Source organism: Anoplophora glabripennis, unplaced genomic scaffold, assembly GCF_000390285.2.
Source record: "Anoplophora glabripennis isolate ALB-LARVAE unplaced genomic scaffold, Agla_2.0 scaffold240, whole genome shotgun sequence".
Taxonomy (NCBI): domain Eukaryota; kingdom Metazoa; phylum Arthropoda; class Insecta; order Coleoptera; family Cerambycidae; genus Anoplophora; species Anoplophora glabripennis.
This window is the reverse complement of record NW_019416340.1, coordinates 41,754-63,126: the sequence shown is the minus strand read 5'-3', so window position 1 is coordinate 63,126 and position 21,373 is coordinate 41,754. Positions and strand designations below refer to the sequence as shown.

Sequence of the window (21,373 nt, the reverse complement as noted above, 5' to 3'; positions counted from 1 at the left end):
TAGCAAAAAATAAAGAATATGTCCCAGTGGGATCTAGATAGTTTAGGAACTGTTAAAATAATGTGTAATGAACCAGTTTTAGTTTCCAGTTTATGCAAGGCTTTTGCCATTTGTTTTCCCTAATTAGTTTAATTGGTTAATGGTTAAAAGCAATTATCCGCACGCTGATTAATACCGTCCGTTTGCCCTACTCTGACGAGTGTCGCGCGCACGATCTCACCACGACTCCTGCTAGTCAGAAGGGGATCGAGGCAACAAAACCTTGTTTCCTGGACAAAAATAGTCAGTTCGCTACCAGAACTTGAAGAGCTTCAGAACCACTCCAGGGGCCCCAATAAAGACCTGCAACCGCCATTCGAACCCAAGGAGTTAGCAACCGGGAACAATCATCTGGGTACCGAACGTTCAACGAACGTTGTAAGCCCCTTTGACTGAAACTGCTGGTTATTGGTATCCCACCGCCAGTGGAAGACGTTAAGGTGTTGGACTGTACCGCAGCAGCGTTGTCTGCGATAGTTTGGGTGGACATCCCACCTACCTCGTTCGATAAACGCTGTAAGGCACAGTAACTGAAACTGCTGGTTTGGCTGGGTATCCCACCGCCATGCACCAGTGGAAGACGTTGATTGTTTACTGTGCAACGACGGATAGGCCCTCGAAGATTTAGAATAACACCTAATTACTGTTGTCATTGTCATTTTCAGAGACGTTTGAATATACGAGGGTGGTCTGAAAAGTTTCCGACCTAAGAAAGATACAAGACATTTTTTCAGATTTTTTTTTTATTTTTCAACATAGTCTCCTTGTAACTCTACACACTTCTCCCAGCGATGCTCCCATCTCTGTAACCCGTCCAAATAGTACTCGGCGTTTTTCTCTGCAAAATAATTGTTCACGAAGGTAATTGCCTCTTCAGTTGACGAAAATCTCTGTCCTCCGAGCGCAATTTTTAGATGAGGGAACAAAAAGAAGTCGCTTGGGGCTAGATCTGGTGAGTAAGGCGGATGGTAAAGCAGTTCAAATCGTAATTCGTGGATTTGGCAACTGCTGAGGTGTGAGACGGTGCGTTGTCTTGGTGAAACAGGATTTCCTTTTTCTGCAAATGTGGCCGTTTTTCCGCAAGTTCTGCCTTCAGCTTGACAAGTAATGATGCGTAGTATGCTCCTGTAATTGTTTTTCCTTTTTGAAGATAATCGATTAAAATAACTCAATGACTATCCCAAAAAACAGTCCCCATCACTTTCCCAGCCGAAAAAACAGTTTTTGCTTTTTTTGGAGCCGGTTCCCCCTTTGCAGATCACTGTTTGGACTGTATTTTTGTTTCGGGCGTATAATGGTGTACCCAAGTTTCATCTACAGTAATTAATCGGCGCCAAAACTCGGATTTATTGCGCCTAAACTGCGCCAACAGAGCGTTAAAAATGTTCATTCGAACACGTTTTTGATCTAACGTGAGCAAACGCGGCACCCAACGCGCGGACAGCTTTCTCATGTTTAAATGTTGATTTAATATGTGACAAACACGTTCTTTTGACATGTTCATAACCTTTGCTATTTCTCTCACTTTAATTCGGCGGTCGTCTAGCACCATTTGGTGAACTTTGGCGATGTTTTCGTCGGTAGTTGCAGTTTTTGGACGTCCGGAACGTTCATCGTCTCGCAAGCTCTTACGGCCACGTTTAAATTCAGCTGCCCAAAATTTCACTGTGGTAAATAATGGTGCAGAGTCCCCATACACAGAATCCAACTCATCTTTAATTTGCGTAGGCGTATTGCCTTTCAAATACAATGACAGCTCGATACTCCTTTTTTGTCCATTTTCATAAAAACACTCACATCAACTCACTCAAACGACTGTTACATAACAATTGCGCGTCCAAAATGGCTGAAACTTTGGTGAGTAACTGTCAACAGATGAACAACGAAATTCACTAGCTTTTATTTACGTGTGCTGCCATATTTGTGTTGAGGTCGGAAACTTTTCAGAACACCCTCGTATTTGTTGATTATTAACTATGCTGATTTGTTAATCATTGTTTATTTCTAGCAACGACCGAAATTAAAACCGAAAATTGTTTATGATGTACCGATTTTTTGAGTATTAGATTGTTTATTGTAAAATAAACTTAACGTCTAATACTGTATTTGTTTCCCGTACCAATTTTGTGGCTTGCCTACCAATATTTGGTTACACTAATTTTGTATTTATTTACAGCATCGAATATACCGTATAGGTATATTTTTCTTTTATAGTGAAAATCACATTAATTTGTAATTCCGAGGTAAATAATTGCTCTAACCAAGATTATCTAGTCCTTAGCACCTGTTAGATTATTTTATTAATTTACATATGTTAGTTGTTTACAATAACTCTAATTAGAGGCTATTTTACTTTTGATTGTTTCAATTTCAGTAGGCCTTAGTAATATAAAATAAATCTAGTAAATATACTTCCAGTTGTATTCATTCTTGACGCCGATAAGGTTGACAAATTTCCGATCAGTAAAAAGTCTTACTATCTCTTTGCGATATACACTGGTAAGTCCGTTCATTTAAAAAGTAAAATAACACTACACTCAGAGAACTACTTTTGGTTATAGGTAAAGAGAAATATAAGAGACCCCTTGAATTAAACTTTCTTCACTGTAGCTCTCCGAGTACTTGCTCTAAACCGAGGATAAGGTTCATGTGGAGTTTCCTTCATGTAAAATATAGGGAAACTGGCGCCCGAGACTAACCGAACAAATAGAATATAATCCGGAGTACGTTCCTGTGACGTCACTCACCGCCACCGGCTGCCGATAAAATAGTAGTCAAGGGTCGTCACAAAATTAGGCGCCCAAGCGGGGTCGTCAGTGACGCCTATAAATATTGTAAATTATAATTCAAATTAGAAATTAACATTTCGTTTAGAGTTGGTAGTATACCGGGGGCGTCTGTACCGTCCGTGTACCGTGTAATTATCACAAATGTAGTTTTGGTTAAAAATTGGTTTCGTTTTCAGTTACAAGAATTTTCAACCAAACGTAAGTAAAAGAAACGCAATGTGACTTACAAGAAATGTTAACCGCGTAGGTTACGTAAACATTGCAATTAAACNGCCTACTTCGATGACAATTTTTTTTTGCCCGTGTAGAGGGCGCAGCAATTTACATACGATAGTTCAAAAATCTGTTTACACCAGGTGAAAGATATCAATTTTTCCATGAAATTTTATTAAAATAAGTTTTCTCTATCTCTTAAAATAAAAAACTTAAACGACCCTAAACTTTCGTTACTTTTCCGGTTTTTTTATGATTACTCACAAAGTTGGCCATGGATCTCAAATTTGTTTCTATGAGCATAAAGGCCTTAAAAAATGCAACAAAAAACATATAAAGATTTTTGACGTGCGACGTATATTAAGCGAGACATAGAAGGGGCCCTCTTACAGTAGACAGCCTGTATATGTTTTCAGTCACGAAAATTGAATAATTTCAAATATTTCGAATTTTTACCGGAGTACGTTCCTGTGACGTCACTCACCGCCACCGGCTGCCGATAAAATAGTAGTCAAGGGTCGTCACAAAATTAGGCGTCCAAGCGGGATCGTCAGTGACGCCTATAAATATTGTAAATTATAATTCAAATTACAAATTAACATTCCGTTTAGAGTTGGTAGTATACCGGGGGCGTCTGTACCGTCTGTGTACCGTGTAATCATCACAAATGTAGTTTTGGTTGAAAATGTTTCGTTTTCCGTTACAAGAATTTTCAACCAAACGTAAGTAAAAGAAACGCAATGTGACTTACAAGAAATGTTAACCGCGTAGGTTACGTAAACATTGCAATTAAACTTTTAAAAACAGGAAACATTTAATACACACAATTACAATAAAAACGAGACATTCCAATGATTCTTCAATTTGTTGATTAAGGTATCAATAAACGTTCAACGTTCGTATTCTCACTGAGATGAGACAGAGTTCAAAAAATAATTTCTATGTTGGAAAACACCTCGTACAAGATGAAATGTCTCATGCACTAGATAACTAAGCAATTGCGCAGTTATAGGACGTCATTTAACTGTAACAATCGGGATTTGTAAGCATTCTAAACCCATTAGACTTTGCGAAGCACAATCATCCTAGACCGTATAATTTCATGAATAATCGATTGCGTCCTGTAATTTGAGCTTGTTAGTAGGCACTTGGTAGATCCGTAATTTTATAATTAAGATCATACTCTCACTCTAGCTATTTTGTTACAAATTTGCAGCATGGTGGTAATTACTAATAATAGAGATAAATAGGCAATAATACAGCAGTAAAGTTTTCAGAGTTATATCTGTTTTAGTGCATACTCTTCGATTATTAAAGTTCTAACAATGCAACGATAAAAACGGGTGTAATAATAATAATAAAAACTTTGATTAAAAGTGACAAGTAAGATGTAGAAAAATAGAACAATTCATAAATGCTTGCTTGCTTAAATAATGTCTGAAGTTGGTTCCAAAGTAACTTTTATAATAATAATCCTATTTCCATGCGGTTGTATTCTCTAAATCGTATTTTTTACCACGAGGAAATTAAAGTTTAAAACATAAATAGTACAAAGTAAACAAATATGATAGAAACGGCAGATTATTTATAATTTATATGCAATTTTGGTTTGATAGTAATTAATAACAACTTTGTAAAATTAGAACTGTAAATTATATTTTAGAAGACCTACCGCTTTCTAGTGAAACTTTGGCTTAACACTAGAAAAGCATCGTCGTCAGGAGAGATAAACCTCTGAAATTGTGAAAAAGGGATTGGTTTAATCAGCTTACCTTTTATAAGACATTTACGTACTAGGTATTTTATTCCCTTACTAAAATCATCAAATTATAAAGATATTAGATTCAAAGAAGTATTAATTCATTTTAAAACGAAATTATTATCAACTAATTTTATTTTCTTAATAATCCGTTTTTAGATAACACACATTTTTGACTCAAATTTGAAGAACTCCAGATCTATTCCTCTTTAGAACCATAGCAATGGAGGTAATGCTGTGTCTGCCACCTCTGGATATCTATCTAAGAGAAGTGGCCTTGACAACCATGTTTCGCCTCAAGAACGTTGGTTTCAAACCAGATGTAGGATGTGGGGAAGTTAGGAGTCGCCTATGGAATGGGGTCGTCAGGAAGATGCCCCTTCTGCAGGCAGACACTCACAGTATTTCTCCTCGGTTTGCGTTCTACGGTGTAGGGTTTCACCGTACACATTAGAAGACCGCCGTGATCAACGTCTTCACAGACGGATAAAAGAGGAAGGAAGGTGCAGGATGTCGAATTTATTATAGATCCTTGCATATCCGATATCAGTTTACAATGGATAGTCATGCTACAGTGGTACAAATGGAAATAGCCATAACCGCTAAAGAAATCGCCCGTAGGCACACTATGGGAATGCCACCAGGCACTGGTCATGGCCTCTGTTTCTAGCAGAATATTTGTATGCTGAATCAAGGGACACGAGCAGTGTAATGACAGTAAACAAGCTGATAAGTTAGCCAAGAGTGCATCGGGTCTCAATATTTTTGGACCTGGTTCCTCCAGTGTGCTTCTGCTGTCAGCACTTATTGAAATTATTAAAGAAAACACCCACAAAGAATTTATGAAACGGTGGGATGATACAAATAGCTGTCAATTTACTTAGAATACCCCAGCAAGGATACAGCCAAAAAATACCTGTCCATGTCTAGGTCAAATTTTCGCCTAGTCACAGGCATTCAAATTGGGCACTGTTGGCTAAGAACGCACCTTTACAATATGAGGAAGAGTGGAACAACTCTTTGTATGGGTTGTGAACAGGAAGACGAAACAGTGCTACGTGTGCTATGTGAATGCACTGCCGTCTCGTCTATAAGAGATTCCGTGTTGGGAGAACGTTGGCCTTCTATAGACTATATTAAAGAGATCCCCCTGAGCAACATCACCACCTTTTTCTCTGTAATAGGATGGTTAGCGGTTCAGGTTGATTGATCTCCTAATGGGAGGAAGTACAAGGGGCCCAATGGGGCCCAAGTGTTGTAGCTTTTTAAGCTACCCTCCTTAAAATTATAGATTCCAGATCCTGCTTTAGATCGTGATGGATCGAACTCGCGATTTTCCTATATACACGATAAAACATCCGCAAACAAAACTTTGAGTTTTGACTTCAAATCTTAAACTGTATCTCAAAAGAACTCGACACTTCACTGTTACATGAGATGATTCGTCCATTAAATTTTTGCCATTTATACAAGTGAATAGTTTTACCTGCCGTAAGGCAGGTGGCACCATCCTGCTGGAATCACATGTCATCCAAATCCATGCCATCCAAATGAGGTTACAAAAAGTCCAATAGCATCTCTTGATATTGTTCTCCATCGACAGTAATTGTGTTTCCAGCCTCATTTTCAAAAAATAATGGACTAATCACCCCACCAGCGTATAATACGCACCATACTGTCACCTTTTGGGTACACAATGATCGTTCTTGAATGACCCGAGGATTATCTCTGCCCCAAATTTGCTTGTTCACATACACACTAAAATGGAAATACTCTTCTGAAAGTATTTTGTCAAAATCCTCTGAGTAAAATCCGCCGCTCCCAATAATAAATCCAATTTGCCTAATATTAAATTTACAGTTACAAATTACTTTACTTTTATTTTATTAATTGGTTTACTAGTATTTTACAAACTGGGCTAATTAATCTAAAATCATATGCAAATATTTTTAATCAAATTATTATCTGTTCATACCATTTTGTGATGTAAATGTAAAGGGAAGCGGATTAACAGTTCCATTCTTAAAATTATAGGAGATTTGATGCCGTGGCATGAGAATTGGCAAAATTAGTTACTGGGAAAACTGAGCACGCTGAAAATAATGTAACCATTATCGAGGATCGTATGATAACCTAAAAGAGAAATGAAGAAGCATGCTTTGAATTATAAAACTAATTATTAGGGTCGATGGAGTCACTTTAAACTACATTTTGATATATTTTAAGACTGTATCCAGTACTTGCGCTTTCGTATTTATATGAATTTAACTTTCCTTTAGGAACTCAATATTCAAACAAAATAATTAATATTTGTGAAATGTTTGAGTTATGATGTTCAGGTAATTAATATTGGTCTACCTATTTTTTATATATTTTTTTTGAAATACTACAATCTAAGTTAGTAGTACCATCCTTAAATAAATTATTTTCATCTTCGTAAACAATAACATCTTCGTTCAGCTCAATGGAACACATACAAAAAGTTTAGTGGATTCGGGGTTAAAAGCAAATAGATTCAAATATCGGGGGTTATGTCTATATTTATTAATACTTTTTAAATAAACACAGCAAAGTTAATTTAAAAATAAAAAACATTAGGTAATTTTAGAAAAATAAAATAACTGGGAGTAAGTGTGTTACTAAAATAATAATGAATTCAAAATCTTAGGAAAGCACGGCATGTCTCTACGGATTCATTTAGCACTAAAACTATTTTATAACTTAAAATATTGTTTACATACTATTTGGCTATTTTTATTTATTAAATTTTCGTTCTGTTTTAACTCTCTTTGTTACATGACGTGTTTTTTTGTTTCATAGACGTTTTTATGGTCCAACGGATACCGATCATATATAACTTATTGGACGAAATAAATTCAACTTGCCGGCTTGCTAAAGCTTTATTGAATAATATTTTGTTATTGGAATTTCTTTTTCCTACTTCTTACATTCGATATTTCTTCTTCGTTGCTCCTATACAACCGCAAGACGAGGAGTAGAATGTAAATCAATTTTAGTGAAAATATTACTTTTTTGCGCAGCTTGTAGTGTACAATTTAGAGATTTATCAGAGCAGCACCGAAATTTTCAAATTACATAAATTTACAATGTGGATTTTTTTAAATAATAATTAAGTAATTTTTGGAGAAAGTATCATTCTTCTGTCAAATTTGATACCACAATTAAATTCATGTATTTTGTTTTTATTTTTCAACAGTTGATGAAAAATTACACTATACATTTTGCAAACGCATTTTAGAAACGATTAAATAAACACAATGTTTGAAGATTGATTGGTCAAACTTAAATATTGCACCAAAATCCATGAAGAAATACCCTTACATGCTTCGTTTTTATGGCACAGATTGCTAAACATAACTTAGAACTATTTGAAATACAACAAAAGAGGAGAAAAATTTGATAAAAGCAATCATCTTTACCATAAAATAAGATGATGAAAATTGCTAGTTAACAACACAATTTAATGTATAACAATTTTCAAATATGCATGAAGTAACCCTTGTACCTATTCAAAAACAAAGATGGCTCTGGAGTCAACAATTAAAAATAAGTTTTCATCCTATCAATGTGGTTCAGCACTACGTAAAATGTATCCCAAAAAACCGCAGGATTTCATATGAGGAAAAAGATTTTATTAATTAAAAAGTTGACAAAATTTTTACATATCTTTAAAGGGTAGATATTGCCGTTAAATATGGAACAGGTATCGAACAGCTGTCCTCCGCGACCCATTTAGCATACTCATAATTCTGTATCATGCTATCACATACATGTGACTGAATTTCGTTAATAACTCTTGAACAGAATAAACTATGGACTTTACGAATCCTCACAGGAAAAAGTCGCTCGGCGTAAGGTTGTATGATTTTAGTAGCCAAGTCACTTCACTCGTACGTGAGATGAGTCGTCCATTAAATTTCTGCCGTAACAAGTGTATAGTTTCACGTGCCGTATTGCAGATGGCACCATCCTGCTGGAATCACATGTCATCCAAATCCACGCATCTCTCGATATCCTTCTCCATTGACAGTCACAGCGTTTCCAGCCTCATTTTCGAAAAAGAATAGACTTATCACCCCATCAGCGCCAAAATCACCGTCCACTTATTGATTCTCCAACAACCAATCACATATGGATGCAGATGAAGATCTTTTGTTAAAATCCGTTGCATGTGCGTTTTGAAATTGTTTATTGCAGTGACCGACGGCGCACTGACGTTATGGGAATTTCCGCCACACTATCTATCACTCAACCAGGTTCGGCCGCAGACGCAGCAACTCGGCACTGAAATATTTAAAAAATTTTTTCCCATATTTATTTAGCCGTATGCATATACAAATCTGGTCACCCAGTTGAAGAATGAGCCCAACGCGAATTCATGGCAAAATTTGTAAAGACTTTATTCACGATTACATTAACCCGAGACTCTAAAATTAAGAAAACTGCCCAGTGTGGAATCCAAGGGGAAACTGCTTTTTCGGAAATCTCTCCTGAAATCGACTACTCGCTTCGAAACGCCCATTTCTTGAGTACAGAAGTATCAGTTCCTATCTTATTGGCGGGATCCCTGAATATCGGGACGCTTTGGCATAACTATGCCATGTTAATAGTTATCTAATTAACTGAATTTACAGTTGTATGGATAATTTTGTGACTAAACTGAACTCACAAGTAACCCTACCCCTTCCTCTAGTGAATTTATTTAAGTATCTTGGAATTCCTCCGCCGTTGGAAACCCTAAACTTTTCAATAATTAGTGTTGACTAGGGTTTGCAATCCCGCATTCCGCGTTACAGCATTCCAGTAATTTCCCGTATGTCAATGAGACCTGCGGAATTCTCGCATTTGTGCGGAAATTCCTGCGCGGAAAATTTTTTAATAGAACAAGTCCGTTTAGCGATATCGCTAGCGCCCCGTTTGGTTTGCGAGCGCATCCCGTTCCCCTGTGATAGCATCGATCAATCGAGCCAAGGAAAGGATTAAAATCGGCAGATCTTTGCATCATTCAAATAAATTCCTTGATTCGTTTGTTTATTTTCGAGAAAAAAAAGTGTTTAGTGGAATTTTATACTATTTATAGTAACTAATAGTTTTGTCTTCATACATTACGTTTTTGTTTGTTTAAACTTAAAAATTTGTACATTTTAAATTTCTAATATTGTGTCGTGTCACTTAGCAGACTTAAGTACATGTATTTCATTAAGAGGTACATAGTATAAACGGCGCATGTGACCACATACGGCTTTCTTCTCTAGCAGAAGCGTTGAAATACGATGTTTTTAACAAATTAAATTCGTATGTGTTTACATGCGTTGTTTTAAATTAAACAACAATTAAATATTAAAAATTGTAAAATACCCTGTAAAAACATCCAAAATATCATGTATAGGATGTACATGTTCTGGTTCTTCTATTCATTTATGTTGAAAATGTAGCACATACTGCACATACGGCATTTTTATCTTAAATTTATTAAGACAAAACAACATTTTTGACGGTGTTTTTATTGAAATTGCAATGTTTTCTAACATTCTTCAAATACATTAAAAAATATTTGTTTTTCATTTGCCATTAACGAAAAAATCAAGTTATTACCTTAATTAGTAAATGAACGACAGCCAAATGAAGTATGCCTAATATCTCTTTGCAATTTTCTCTAAACTGTCATATTCCGAAGTAGGGCAGTATATTATCGATGTATCTAGCAAATATTTTTTTAGAAATACGATTAAATTACTAACCTAACCTAGATGTTTATAAATTTAGTAAGTCAACAGCAACAAGTACGTTAAGTATAATAACATCTATGTAAAAATAACAAAAGTAATATATTATTGATGCGTTGATTTCTGTTAATTCTTAGTTAATAAACATAGTTTTTAATGTATATAATGCTTATCTGTTGATTTTTAAATACCACGAATTATTTATATTTCATTTGATTAAATATAAACATTTCACAATAATAGCATTATTATTTTCATATATAAATAAATATATTTTTAAATCTCTCGCGGGAATTACAGCGGGATCCCGCTGTAAAGGTGAATTTACCGCAAATTTCCAGCTGGCAAAAAAAGACTGCGGGATTGCAAACCCTAGTGTTGACTGAAATATTTTACTGTTTGAGTTGGCCCGTCTGTTCCGAGAATTAGCAAATAAACTACCACGCGTCCCGGCTTTTGTTACAAAAATATAATAAAATTGTTTGAGGACATAAATAATTAAAATATGTTGTTGGTCAAATGAACATTATACATGTTCAACTGACTTCGGAAAGACTATACCAATATTTTCGGCTGAATGAGCAGTACGAAGCCGACCTGTTTTTGTAATGTCTTTTTACAGTTGTTTCATTCGAAAATTCCACGTGATTTGCGCACAGTCTCGGCTACGCACTCTCCGTACTTGTAATGAACTTTCACAATCTTCACTCGCTAGTCCGTCGTACAGCGCTCCATTTTGACTAACCGCAACATGTGACCCTGCACAATATTGCCAATTCTTCAGATTGAAAATGACGCACAATTTAAATTTAAACTCATAAAACTTGCTTGTTCGCTTTTAACAAACCACCCTATACGTTCCAGTCCCATCCCTTTTGATCTCACTTAGGAGCACTAATGAGGTGTAATGAAAATAAATACAGAACACGCACAAAATTAAAACATAACCACACTAGGTACATATTTCAAAGTTATCTCGCTAAAGCATACCTCTGAGGCATTGTCCATCCTCGTCCAACTCGCTCTCCATGACGAAGGGAGGTGCGAGGGCCGTGACCACCCTGAAGACCGTCCTCGCCCTCGTCGACACCGCTGCCACCGAGAGGTCACCTCCCGGCCAAATTATGGTATCCAGACGCACCGACCTGCCAGAAACCATTCCCACTCGCTTCCATTTGACGCTCGTAATAGGAGAAATGTCTGTAAAAGAGAAACATTTTTATTATAATGGAGTGTTAGCCAGGTCAAAATGGACATTCAAGGTTACAATAATTCGCATAAACCTGAAAAATTGCTACGAATGTTGGGAACACCATTATAAACGAAATGTGAAAAGTGCCCATCGATCCCACATCTGAAAAAAATTTATTCAAGGTCAAATTTCGCAAATATGAGTTGTTTGCATTTTTCAGCGAAACGATAACTTTTACCACAAAAATAGGCCAGACAAAAATTGTAGATCATGCAATTATCTATAAAAATTGTTCATATTTTTTTTTCCTGAGAATCACCATTTATGAGATATGGCGATTCAAAAAGTTGGAAAAGTTTCCCCGGTAGGCCTATTCCATGATCTATTGTGGGTTTTGTTCATTAGCAACTACCTGTTGTTAAGGCCAGTCGTGCTCCAATGTTGAATCGCCATCAGAAGAGGATTCTTACGATATCAGCGAGGAAACATCTGATGCATCGGTGTTAGAATAATTTACGTGTATCCAGCAGGAAGAAGAAGAAGGAGGAGGAGAAAGAGAAGAAGAAGGCATTACACTTGAAGTTCCATTAGATAATTTTCCCCGATTACTCATAATTCACACTGCTTTCATCATTTCTAATAGTATCATTTCTTATTTAATACAATATTATTTAATTAAACAGGACCACAATAGATCGTGGAATAGACCTACCAGGGCAACCACGTTAAAAAAAAAATGCGCCAAGTACACTACTTCACAGGTGGCGTGTAAACGTGTGCATATTATGGAGAACACAACTTTTCAACTTTTTGAATCGCAATATCTCAAAAATGGTCATTCTTAGGAAAAAAATTGTAGGAACAATTTTTATAGATAATTACATGTTCTACAATTTTGTCAGATCTATTTTTTGATAAAACTTAGCGTTTGGCTGAAAAATGCAAAAAAAATCATATTTGCGAACTTTGACCTTGAATACATTTTTTTTGCAGATGTGGGATCTATGGGGACTTTTCACTTTTCATTTATAGTAGTGGTGTTCCCAACATTCGTACCAATTTTCAGCTTTATGCAAATTATTGTAAGCATTTCCCTATTTTTTTTTTAGCTACTTTGACCGGGTTATATTTACACAAAGCTAATAAAAGGAATTGGTTGTGGAATCCTGTAATATCATTTTTACTGGATGTTAACCAATACGTTAATTGATATAGATCTGGGAAGATTGAAAATAGTTTACAGGTCCTTTGATTTTCACAATCTGCATTTTAAAATTGATACAAATGTATATTCACAGATCATCGATATGGAAAACTTATTTTATTTTTGAACGAAGAAAAAACTCTACCTTCATTGACTACTGCTATTGGTAATCTGAATATCAGTAATAGACCAGGGTCGATAATTTTTGAAACCATAAAAATTATAGTAGGATGAAACCCATTGGAAAATAAAGAGAATATAACAGAAATGAAAGGAAAAATAATTTATGGGTGATCTGAGGTCGGGAAGGGGTGGGGGGTGAGTTTTTAATGGTAAAAAACGGTTTCCCTTGATTTCCAGAAAAACTACAAGTCTTATGGAAAAAAGTTAAATGGCAAAGTTGTAGGTAATAAAAATATCTACAACTTTTGTATTTACACTTTTTTCACATAACCTCAAAATTTATGTGAAAAATTAAAATAACCAAGTTTTTGGTTTTTTATTTTTATCTTTTACAAAAAAATTTTTTTTTCACGAAATTTGGTGAAAACTTACCTATTTATGTCCCAAACACGCTGTAATTTTTTTGATTTGAAATATTTATTTTTTCACCTTATTTTTACTTAATATCGAAAAAGCACCCTAATTTTCAATCGAAAATTCTCACGTCAAAATATCTGCTTTTTTAAAAACGTCGGTGGGCTTTTTCTTCGTTGAAATCTCTACTTTCTGATGGTGTAAAAAAAAATATACATTACTATGGTAAGTTTTCTCAGGAAATGCAAAGAAACGAAAGAAGATTCTACAACTTTCTCAAAATATTGTAGATGTCTTATTAAATATTAACTTTATTAACTTATTTGGTTGTTAATTATAATAGTATATTTCGACTTGTAATTTTTTTGTTTATCAATGTAACATGGAATCTTACGTTTTTCGAGTAATTAAAGTGTAAATTTTAATAAATAGCTCAAAATTGTACATAATGATTAGAAAAAAATTTTCGGATTCTAGTTCGTTTCTTTGCATTTCCTGAGAAAACTTACCATAGTAATGTATATATTTTTTTACACCATCAGAAAGTAGAGATTTCAACGAAGAAAAAGCCCACCGACGTTTTTAAAAAAGCAGATATTTTGACGTGAGAATTTTCGATTGAAAATTAGGGTGCTTTTTCGATATTAAGTAAAAATAAGGTGAAAAAATAAATATTTCAAATCAAAAAAATTACAGCGTGTTTGGGACATAAATAGGTAAGTTTTCACCAAATTTCGTGAAAAAAAATTGTTTGTAAAAGATAAAAATAAAAAACCAAAAACTTGGTTATTTGAATTTTTCACATAAATTTTGAGGTTATGTGAAAAAAGTGTAAATACAAAAGTTGTATATCTTTTTATTACCTACAACTTTTCCATTTAACTTTTTTCCATAAGACTTGTAGTTTTTCCGGAAATAAAGATAAACCGTTTTTTACCCTTAAAAACTCACCCCCTTCCCATTCCCGACCTCAGATCGCCCGTAAATTATTATTATTAAATTAAATTATTTACCTACAATTTAAGGTACCTAAAGTCAAATTAACCAATTTATTAACAGTAAAATGAAGGTCGAATGCGGAAAAATCAGTTTTCGAAAATTGCGTATTATTATTGCAAAAAGCGATGCTAATGAAACTCATAAAAAGACGGTCAAATCCAGTTACCAATATGTGTGCCATCGACCGATTCGATAGACCGTGAGATTGTTGCTCCAGGTATTTGTTAATTAATTTCGTTCGTTTTTGTGCAACTAATTATTTAATTACCAAACGTTAATTTTAGGAGTTAATATCGTAGACATAAGTTTTAATTGATCCAAACAAACGTATCAAAAAAGAAAAATTTCTAAAAGTTGCCCTTTACACCTAACAAAGTACGATGTGCAAAATAGCGTTATAAACAAATTATCCCAGGGACAGACACAAGCCGCTCGGGAATTCTCTCTTTTTGCATTAAATAGATCTTTCTTTTACTGTAATTTTAAACAAAACAGAAATCACCTACGCCTCGTTGTTCCCAAGATAGTTTTCTTTTATAAGGTTGTTTGTTAATTAACTATTGGATATATCGGACCGCGATTTTAGAAACAATTAAAGAAAGGGTTAAGCTTTTATTTTCAGAATATTTTACATTGATAGTTAGTTAGTTAGTAGCAGCAGTAAAAGTTAACTTTAATGAGCAGCCTGCAAGCGGGACAAGGAGCGCCAGGCCCGCGCTTGCGCGTTAATGCCGCTCTCGTCACGCGCGAGATTTTTACTTTTCAAATTCGGTTCGAAAATCTCGCACGCGACCGAAAACTGTTTTCAAATAAAAGTTTAACCCTTTCTTTAATTGTCTCTAAAATCCCAGTCCGACACGTCCAATAGTTAATTAACAATTAACATTATATAAAAAAGTTATCTTGAGAACAAAGCGGCACAGGTAATAATCCTTTTTTTGTAATTGCCGTAAAAGTAAGCTCTATTTAATGCAAAAAGAGCGAGTACCCGAGCGGATTTTGCCTGACCCTGGGACATTTTGTTTATAACGCGGTTTTGCACGTCCTACTTTGTTAGTTGTAAAGGGCAACTTAATTTCAACTTTTTAATATTTTCCTTTTTCGTTACACTTCTTTGGATCAATTAGAACCTATATCTACGATATTAACTTCTAAAATTAACATTTAGTAATTAAACAATTGCAAAAAAACAAACGAAATTTATTAACAAATATCTGGAGCAACAATTTCACGGTCAATCAAATCGGCCTTTAGCACACATGTTGATCATTGGATAGACCCCGCCTTTTCTATGAATTTCATCAACATGCATTGGTTTTTTTCAATGAAAATGCGCAATTCATTTTACAATTAATAAATAGGTGAAATATGACTTTAGATACCTTTAAATGTAGGTAATTTAATTGCCTACAATCCAAAATAACTAATTTTCCGATAGGTCGTCTAGACTTTCATGGTCAGAAATAGAAGTGAAAAGACACGTAATTTCGCAACTTATTTGTAGTTTGCCAACATAACATCACTTCTTTCGATATTATCATTCTGCATACCCTTCTTCGTCATAAAGTGCAATAAAATGTCTATTAATAATTTATTTAATTTTCAGGTTTTCTGATCTGATTCGACTGGAGTATAAAGCAAATGTTTTGTTGACAAAGCGCTGTAACATCGTGCCCAAGAATAAGAACATTTTTGATTAGAATGAAGTTACTTATCTTCTCTTTCAGATATACTCTTATAATTTAGTAAAAACCAACATTTTGAATTAGTACTTAAGTAAGAATATTACATAACTTATAGTATATTTTTAATGTAAGCTGTTTGTATGTTCTGAAATTTCTCGAACAACGTCTACAAGGAAAAGTTATTTGATAACACACTTTTCGAGACAGTTTATTGCCCCGAGAACAGTAAATGTTTGTGTATTGGGCCGAAACTGCAAACACACTTAGATCTTTTTGAAATATTCTATCATAATATTTTAGAAATCAGAAAGTATGGTATTTTAAGATTGTTTTCAACAAGAGTAAATAAAATGGAAATGTGCGCATTAGGAGACTGTTGTCTTTTATGTTATCTGCCTGTGTTCCATTTCTGTTTTTTTATTAAGGTAATTTTTATGTGCCCGAAAGAACGTATAAAATATAATGTAATAGGGGATAGGCGAATATTTCTTGGTAATGTGTTCCCTTTTTATGTTAAGCCTCTGGAGGGAAATATTCAACATCCTAACGATTTTGATGGATAAGTGGTACACATTTTTCAAACGCATTCTCGTCAAATAATAAATATTGTAATAAAACTTTGAATAATGTTAATGTGTCGTTTAATTTTTAGAATATTTTGAAAGATAGAAAAAAATTAATTTCCGGTAAAACGCCAAGGATGTTATACAAATAATTCCCCTTTCTATTGGTAAAAAATAGTCATCTTTAGGTACACAAACGCTTTGTGTCTACTACCAAGATAAATTCCTTCACTGAAGTTTCCAAATTGTAAGTAAACTTTAGTTGTTAAATCCATTTGATTAACTATTGGGAACAAACCAAAAACTTTGTATTTGGAACACAAATTTTCACTTATAGTGACAATTTTGGTTTCAAATAAATTCTTACGTACCGGGACTAATAAATTTTCAAATTTCCTGCAATAGATAATAATGTTATAATTGCCAATGTCATAACTGACACATGTGAGGAAATTGCATACCTACATTTGGATTTAACACGACAGTATTAATAATAATTGTAATATCCTTTATACAGGGTGGTCCGAATTTTATGCAGGAAACTTCGAAGGCAGATAGATCTCTTTAAAATAATATGTGTTTGCCTTATAAACATAGGTCTGGAACGGTTTCGTTTTAAAGATACAGGGTGTTGAAGTTATTAAAAAAAATCTAAAAAAATAAAAAAATCTTTTGTTTATATCTCCGGAATCTATTAACCGATCTCAATAAATTTTATTAAAAAAGGTAACTTAAATTTTTTCCCTAAAGTTCACCATTCTCAAGTTATTCATACCAATACAATCCTCTTGTGGCAGACACTTCTAACTATAATATTACAAGAATATTTATGTTTATACTTAAAAGTAAGTGCAATTTGTAAGCACATCAACAAAATTCTTTACACTCGTCGCTTTCATCTTTTTGGATTAAAACGATATTGGAAAATCACGACGGTGCACATAAAAGGCACATAAATTAAATTTTAAGAGCATTTGACGACAATCCTCGGCTAAGTATACGAAGAACGTCTCGGCAACTTGGGGTGAGTAAATCGAAATTTGAAAAGTTCCACATAAGGATGGTAGAAATCCGAACCATTTACAACCTGTGCAAAATTTACTTCCGGGAGGTGCAGAGAGGTACCTGATTTTTTAACAGTGGTTGTTAAAGTCACAACATGATCCAGAATTCTTACTAGAAATTCTTTAGACCGATGAGGCTACGTTCACAAGGCTAGGGGTAGTGAATTTTCGCAATCTGCATATTTGGTCACAAGAAAATCCTCATGAAATTTGGACAAGATCTTTTCAACACGAATTTTCTGTGAAAGTGCGGCTCGGAATAATTCGCAATAAAGTTAGTAAACCTTTCTTCTTGCCACCCCATCTAAATTCCCAGTCATTTCTAAACTTTCTAGAAAACCATCTATTTGAATTATTAGAGGATGTTCCTTTAAATATACCACAAAATAGCTGGATACAAATGGATGGTGCTCCTGCGTATTTTAGGAGAATAATACAAGAATGGCTTAATGAAAATTATGTGCGGCGATGGATAGGTAGAAGACCAAATGCCAAAAGTTTACTCTGCTCCAATAAATACAAGACCATAATTAATTACCAGACAGCGGACAATTTGTGACTTTAACCTTGAACATAGATATGTCATTCATAAATCTAGTGTTAAGGAATATTCATCTCCAGACAGGGCGAATTGAAGGCACTCTGTATATCGGCGTTTTATAAACAAACGCCGGATAACCAAAACAAACGGAAATCAAGCGTTCGGGCGACACCCGGTAAAGAGGCATAAGATAGGATTATTCAGATATGAATGTTTGAAGCGTTCACATACAGTCTGTTCACTTCCTATAAATTTTTGTTAATAAAAGTGTATAATCGAATTGTTAATTAACATTTATCTTAACACTAGATACATTACCCATGACGTGTCGGGTATGCATCGGAAATTTACGTGATAATTCACGAAAATTCCACGGTACATACATTTTTAGGCGTTATAAAATATTCAGAAAATCAGAAATTGTATACTACATATTTATTAAATAAAGTTCGGCTAAAAATAGTGTCGTTCTTTTAATCGGAAATTAGGAGTCAATGGAACGAATAACCTCAGGCGACGCACATGGTAGAATAGTCCAACTCACGCTCCATTCATAACAGGGCTGCAGTTTGAATTCTGACCAATAGGAATTCGATAAACGCAACCGATGTCGACGGATGGACTAGAGATGGGCGCGAGTGTCATTTCATTTCTTTAGAACTAAATTAACTTAATAATTTTCTCGTTATTTAACCTGTTCACATGATTTATGGATTTTAAATAAAGGGTACGAATCTTCGCGAGGATAATACGATATATTTGCTATACATAATAATTATATTTTGCATAGTTTATACACAATACATTTTTGAACGCGTACACATCTCTACCAAAATTTGACCTATTCTTCGGGTTAAAGTCACACATTGTCCGCTCTCTATTAATTACTGCAGATAATAGAAGGCGGGTGTAATGAATTAAAAGAAAACCACATGATATTAGCTTCAATTAGTTCCATTAATATGTAGAAGATGGCAAAATTATATCGTTGTGGATAGTTTGCATTTTGAACAATTGTTGTAAATACCTATGTAACGTTAATTTTGTTTCTTGCTTAGTTGTTGTATTTTTATTATTATTTTGATTTAAATTGTTCTTATTTGTAAATATAGTGGATTATGCCTTCAAGGAAACTACACACTAGGAACAGTACCTCACAGGTGATGTGGAAGGAATTTTGTTTATCTAGTTACAAATTGCACTTACTTTTAAGCATAAACATAAATATTCTTGTAATATTATTGTTTAAGTATCTGCCACAAGAGGATTGTATTGGTATGAATAACTTGAGAACGGTGAATCTTAGGTAAAAAACTCAAGTTACCTTTTTACGTGTTTAGTGCATTAGAATATAAATCCGTTACAATAACTTGTAAAAAATATAGTGGCGTAGGTTTTTTTAATAAAAAGAGGGTGACCCCTGTCCAGTTGTACACCACTGGTTGAACCTTTAGAGCTCATATTTTTGGGAATGCAAGGCCTAACTGTCATACATTATCTGTTCTAAATTTTATTGAGATCGGTTAATAGTTTCCGGAGATATAAACAAAAAATCTATTTTTTTACAACTTAAACATCCTGTATCTCTAAAACGATGTCGTTCTATGCGTCTGTGTTCATAAGGCAAACACCTGCTATTTTAAAGAGATCTATCTACCCTCGAAGTTTTCTGCATAAAATTCGGACCACCCTGTATAAAAACAAATGTGATATTAGCAATTGTGCTAAATATACAAAGTGGACTGAAAATCTCTAGGAAAGTAAAACAAGTTTTCAAATAAAAAAAAACATCCCATAGTTCTTAGTTCCCGAAATATGAAATATACAGTGGCGACTCTTGAAATCCATAAAAGAGGCGGAAATATTTAAGTACAAATATTGAAAAAAAAATCAAATATAATTGGGTAGGTTTATTTTAAGTATTATTGAAATATAGGGAAAATGTGTTCAACATTATTTTTTATAGTGAAAATCCATTTTCCTACTTTTATCCGAAATAAACTTTTCAATAACTTTTTATTAAAGTTTGGTATTCTCGCACCACTCATTTTTCAATAGATAGATAGCATTGCAACTGCTGTTAGTTTGTGTGACGATAACCATGACCACCACTGTAAACACTTTACAAATTTAACATTTTCTTTTTAATGTAAGACTAATCCATTTAATTATCTAGATGACATTGTAAACGAAATTTTAAATTAATTTGTATACCGTGAAAATTCCTAAGGGGGGGGGGCACCGCACCAAAGCCCCCCGCACCAGCCGCCACTGGAAATGCATTAAAATAGAAATATCTTTCAGAAAAAAATTGCAATATTTGTGTAACACATGTATTGAGAAGTGTTACTGTGAGATCATTCTGATTTTTCATGAACTCAATAAATGTCTCTAAAATATATATTTTATAAATGTTTCCAGAATATATTATCAAAGTAAATTTTCCTTCAGATAAAAAATTAATAACAGATAGGATACTGAAAATACGTAGCAACTTACCTGCTTCGCTTCTGTTCGGAAAAAAACTACGTTCGGGGACTAAATTAAGGATTTCGAAGTTTGCTACTAATGATTTGTCCACTTTGTCAACGCCAATTTCTTGTGCGAATTTTTTCCCGGCTAAGGCGTTTGTACAGGCTAATTTCAATTCTCTGAAACAAATAATCTAAATTAGAAAAGTATTTGCTTTATTTTATACATTTCGTCTGAAAAACTTATAAATTCTAATCAACATTCAAGGTTCTTATTGTCCACGAAATGCAAATGCAATACTATAAAGCATAGGTCATTTCACACATATTTTGACTTAGTATACTGATATTTTAAATGTATTTTTAAATGTAAATTTTAAAGGGTCAAGTTCTTTTATCAGCAACCTAATATCAGAATTCTGTACACAATATGTGTTTACTTAAATTAATGTCACGGATGTACTGGAAAGTAAACAGTACATCACACGAAGTTCAACCAGATTGGGGTTAAATAAATTTGTACCTCTTAAACTAACGGGTCGAGTGATGGACAACGCGTAAATGATCTAA

At 34.1% G+C, this 21,373-nt stretch overlaps 1 protein-coding gene across 1 annotated transcript in view; it reads right to left on the bottom strand.

The window, feature by feature from the left end:
• The window catches only part of LOC108908466 (glutamate receptor ionotropic, NMDA 3B-like), a gene marked incomplete at its 5' end in the record, with an annotated part of 78,206 nt that extends 57,223 nt beyond the window's left edge, over positions 1 to 20,983 (bottom strand). The window contains 2 exons of the mRNA XM_023454155.1: positions 11,538 to 11,747; positions 20,832 to 20,983. Coding sequence (XP_023309923.1) covers positions 11,538 to 11,747; positions 20,832 to 20,983 — 362 coding nt within the window. The remainder of the gene's footprint in view (positions 1 to 11,537; positions 11,748 to 20,831) is intronic.
• Between the last annotated feature and the right edge of the window lie 390 nt (positions 20,984 to 21,373).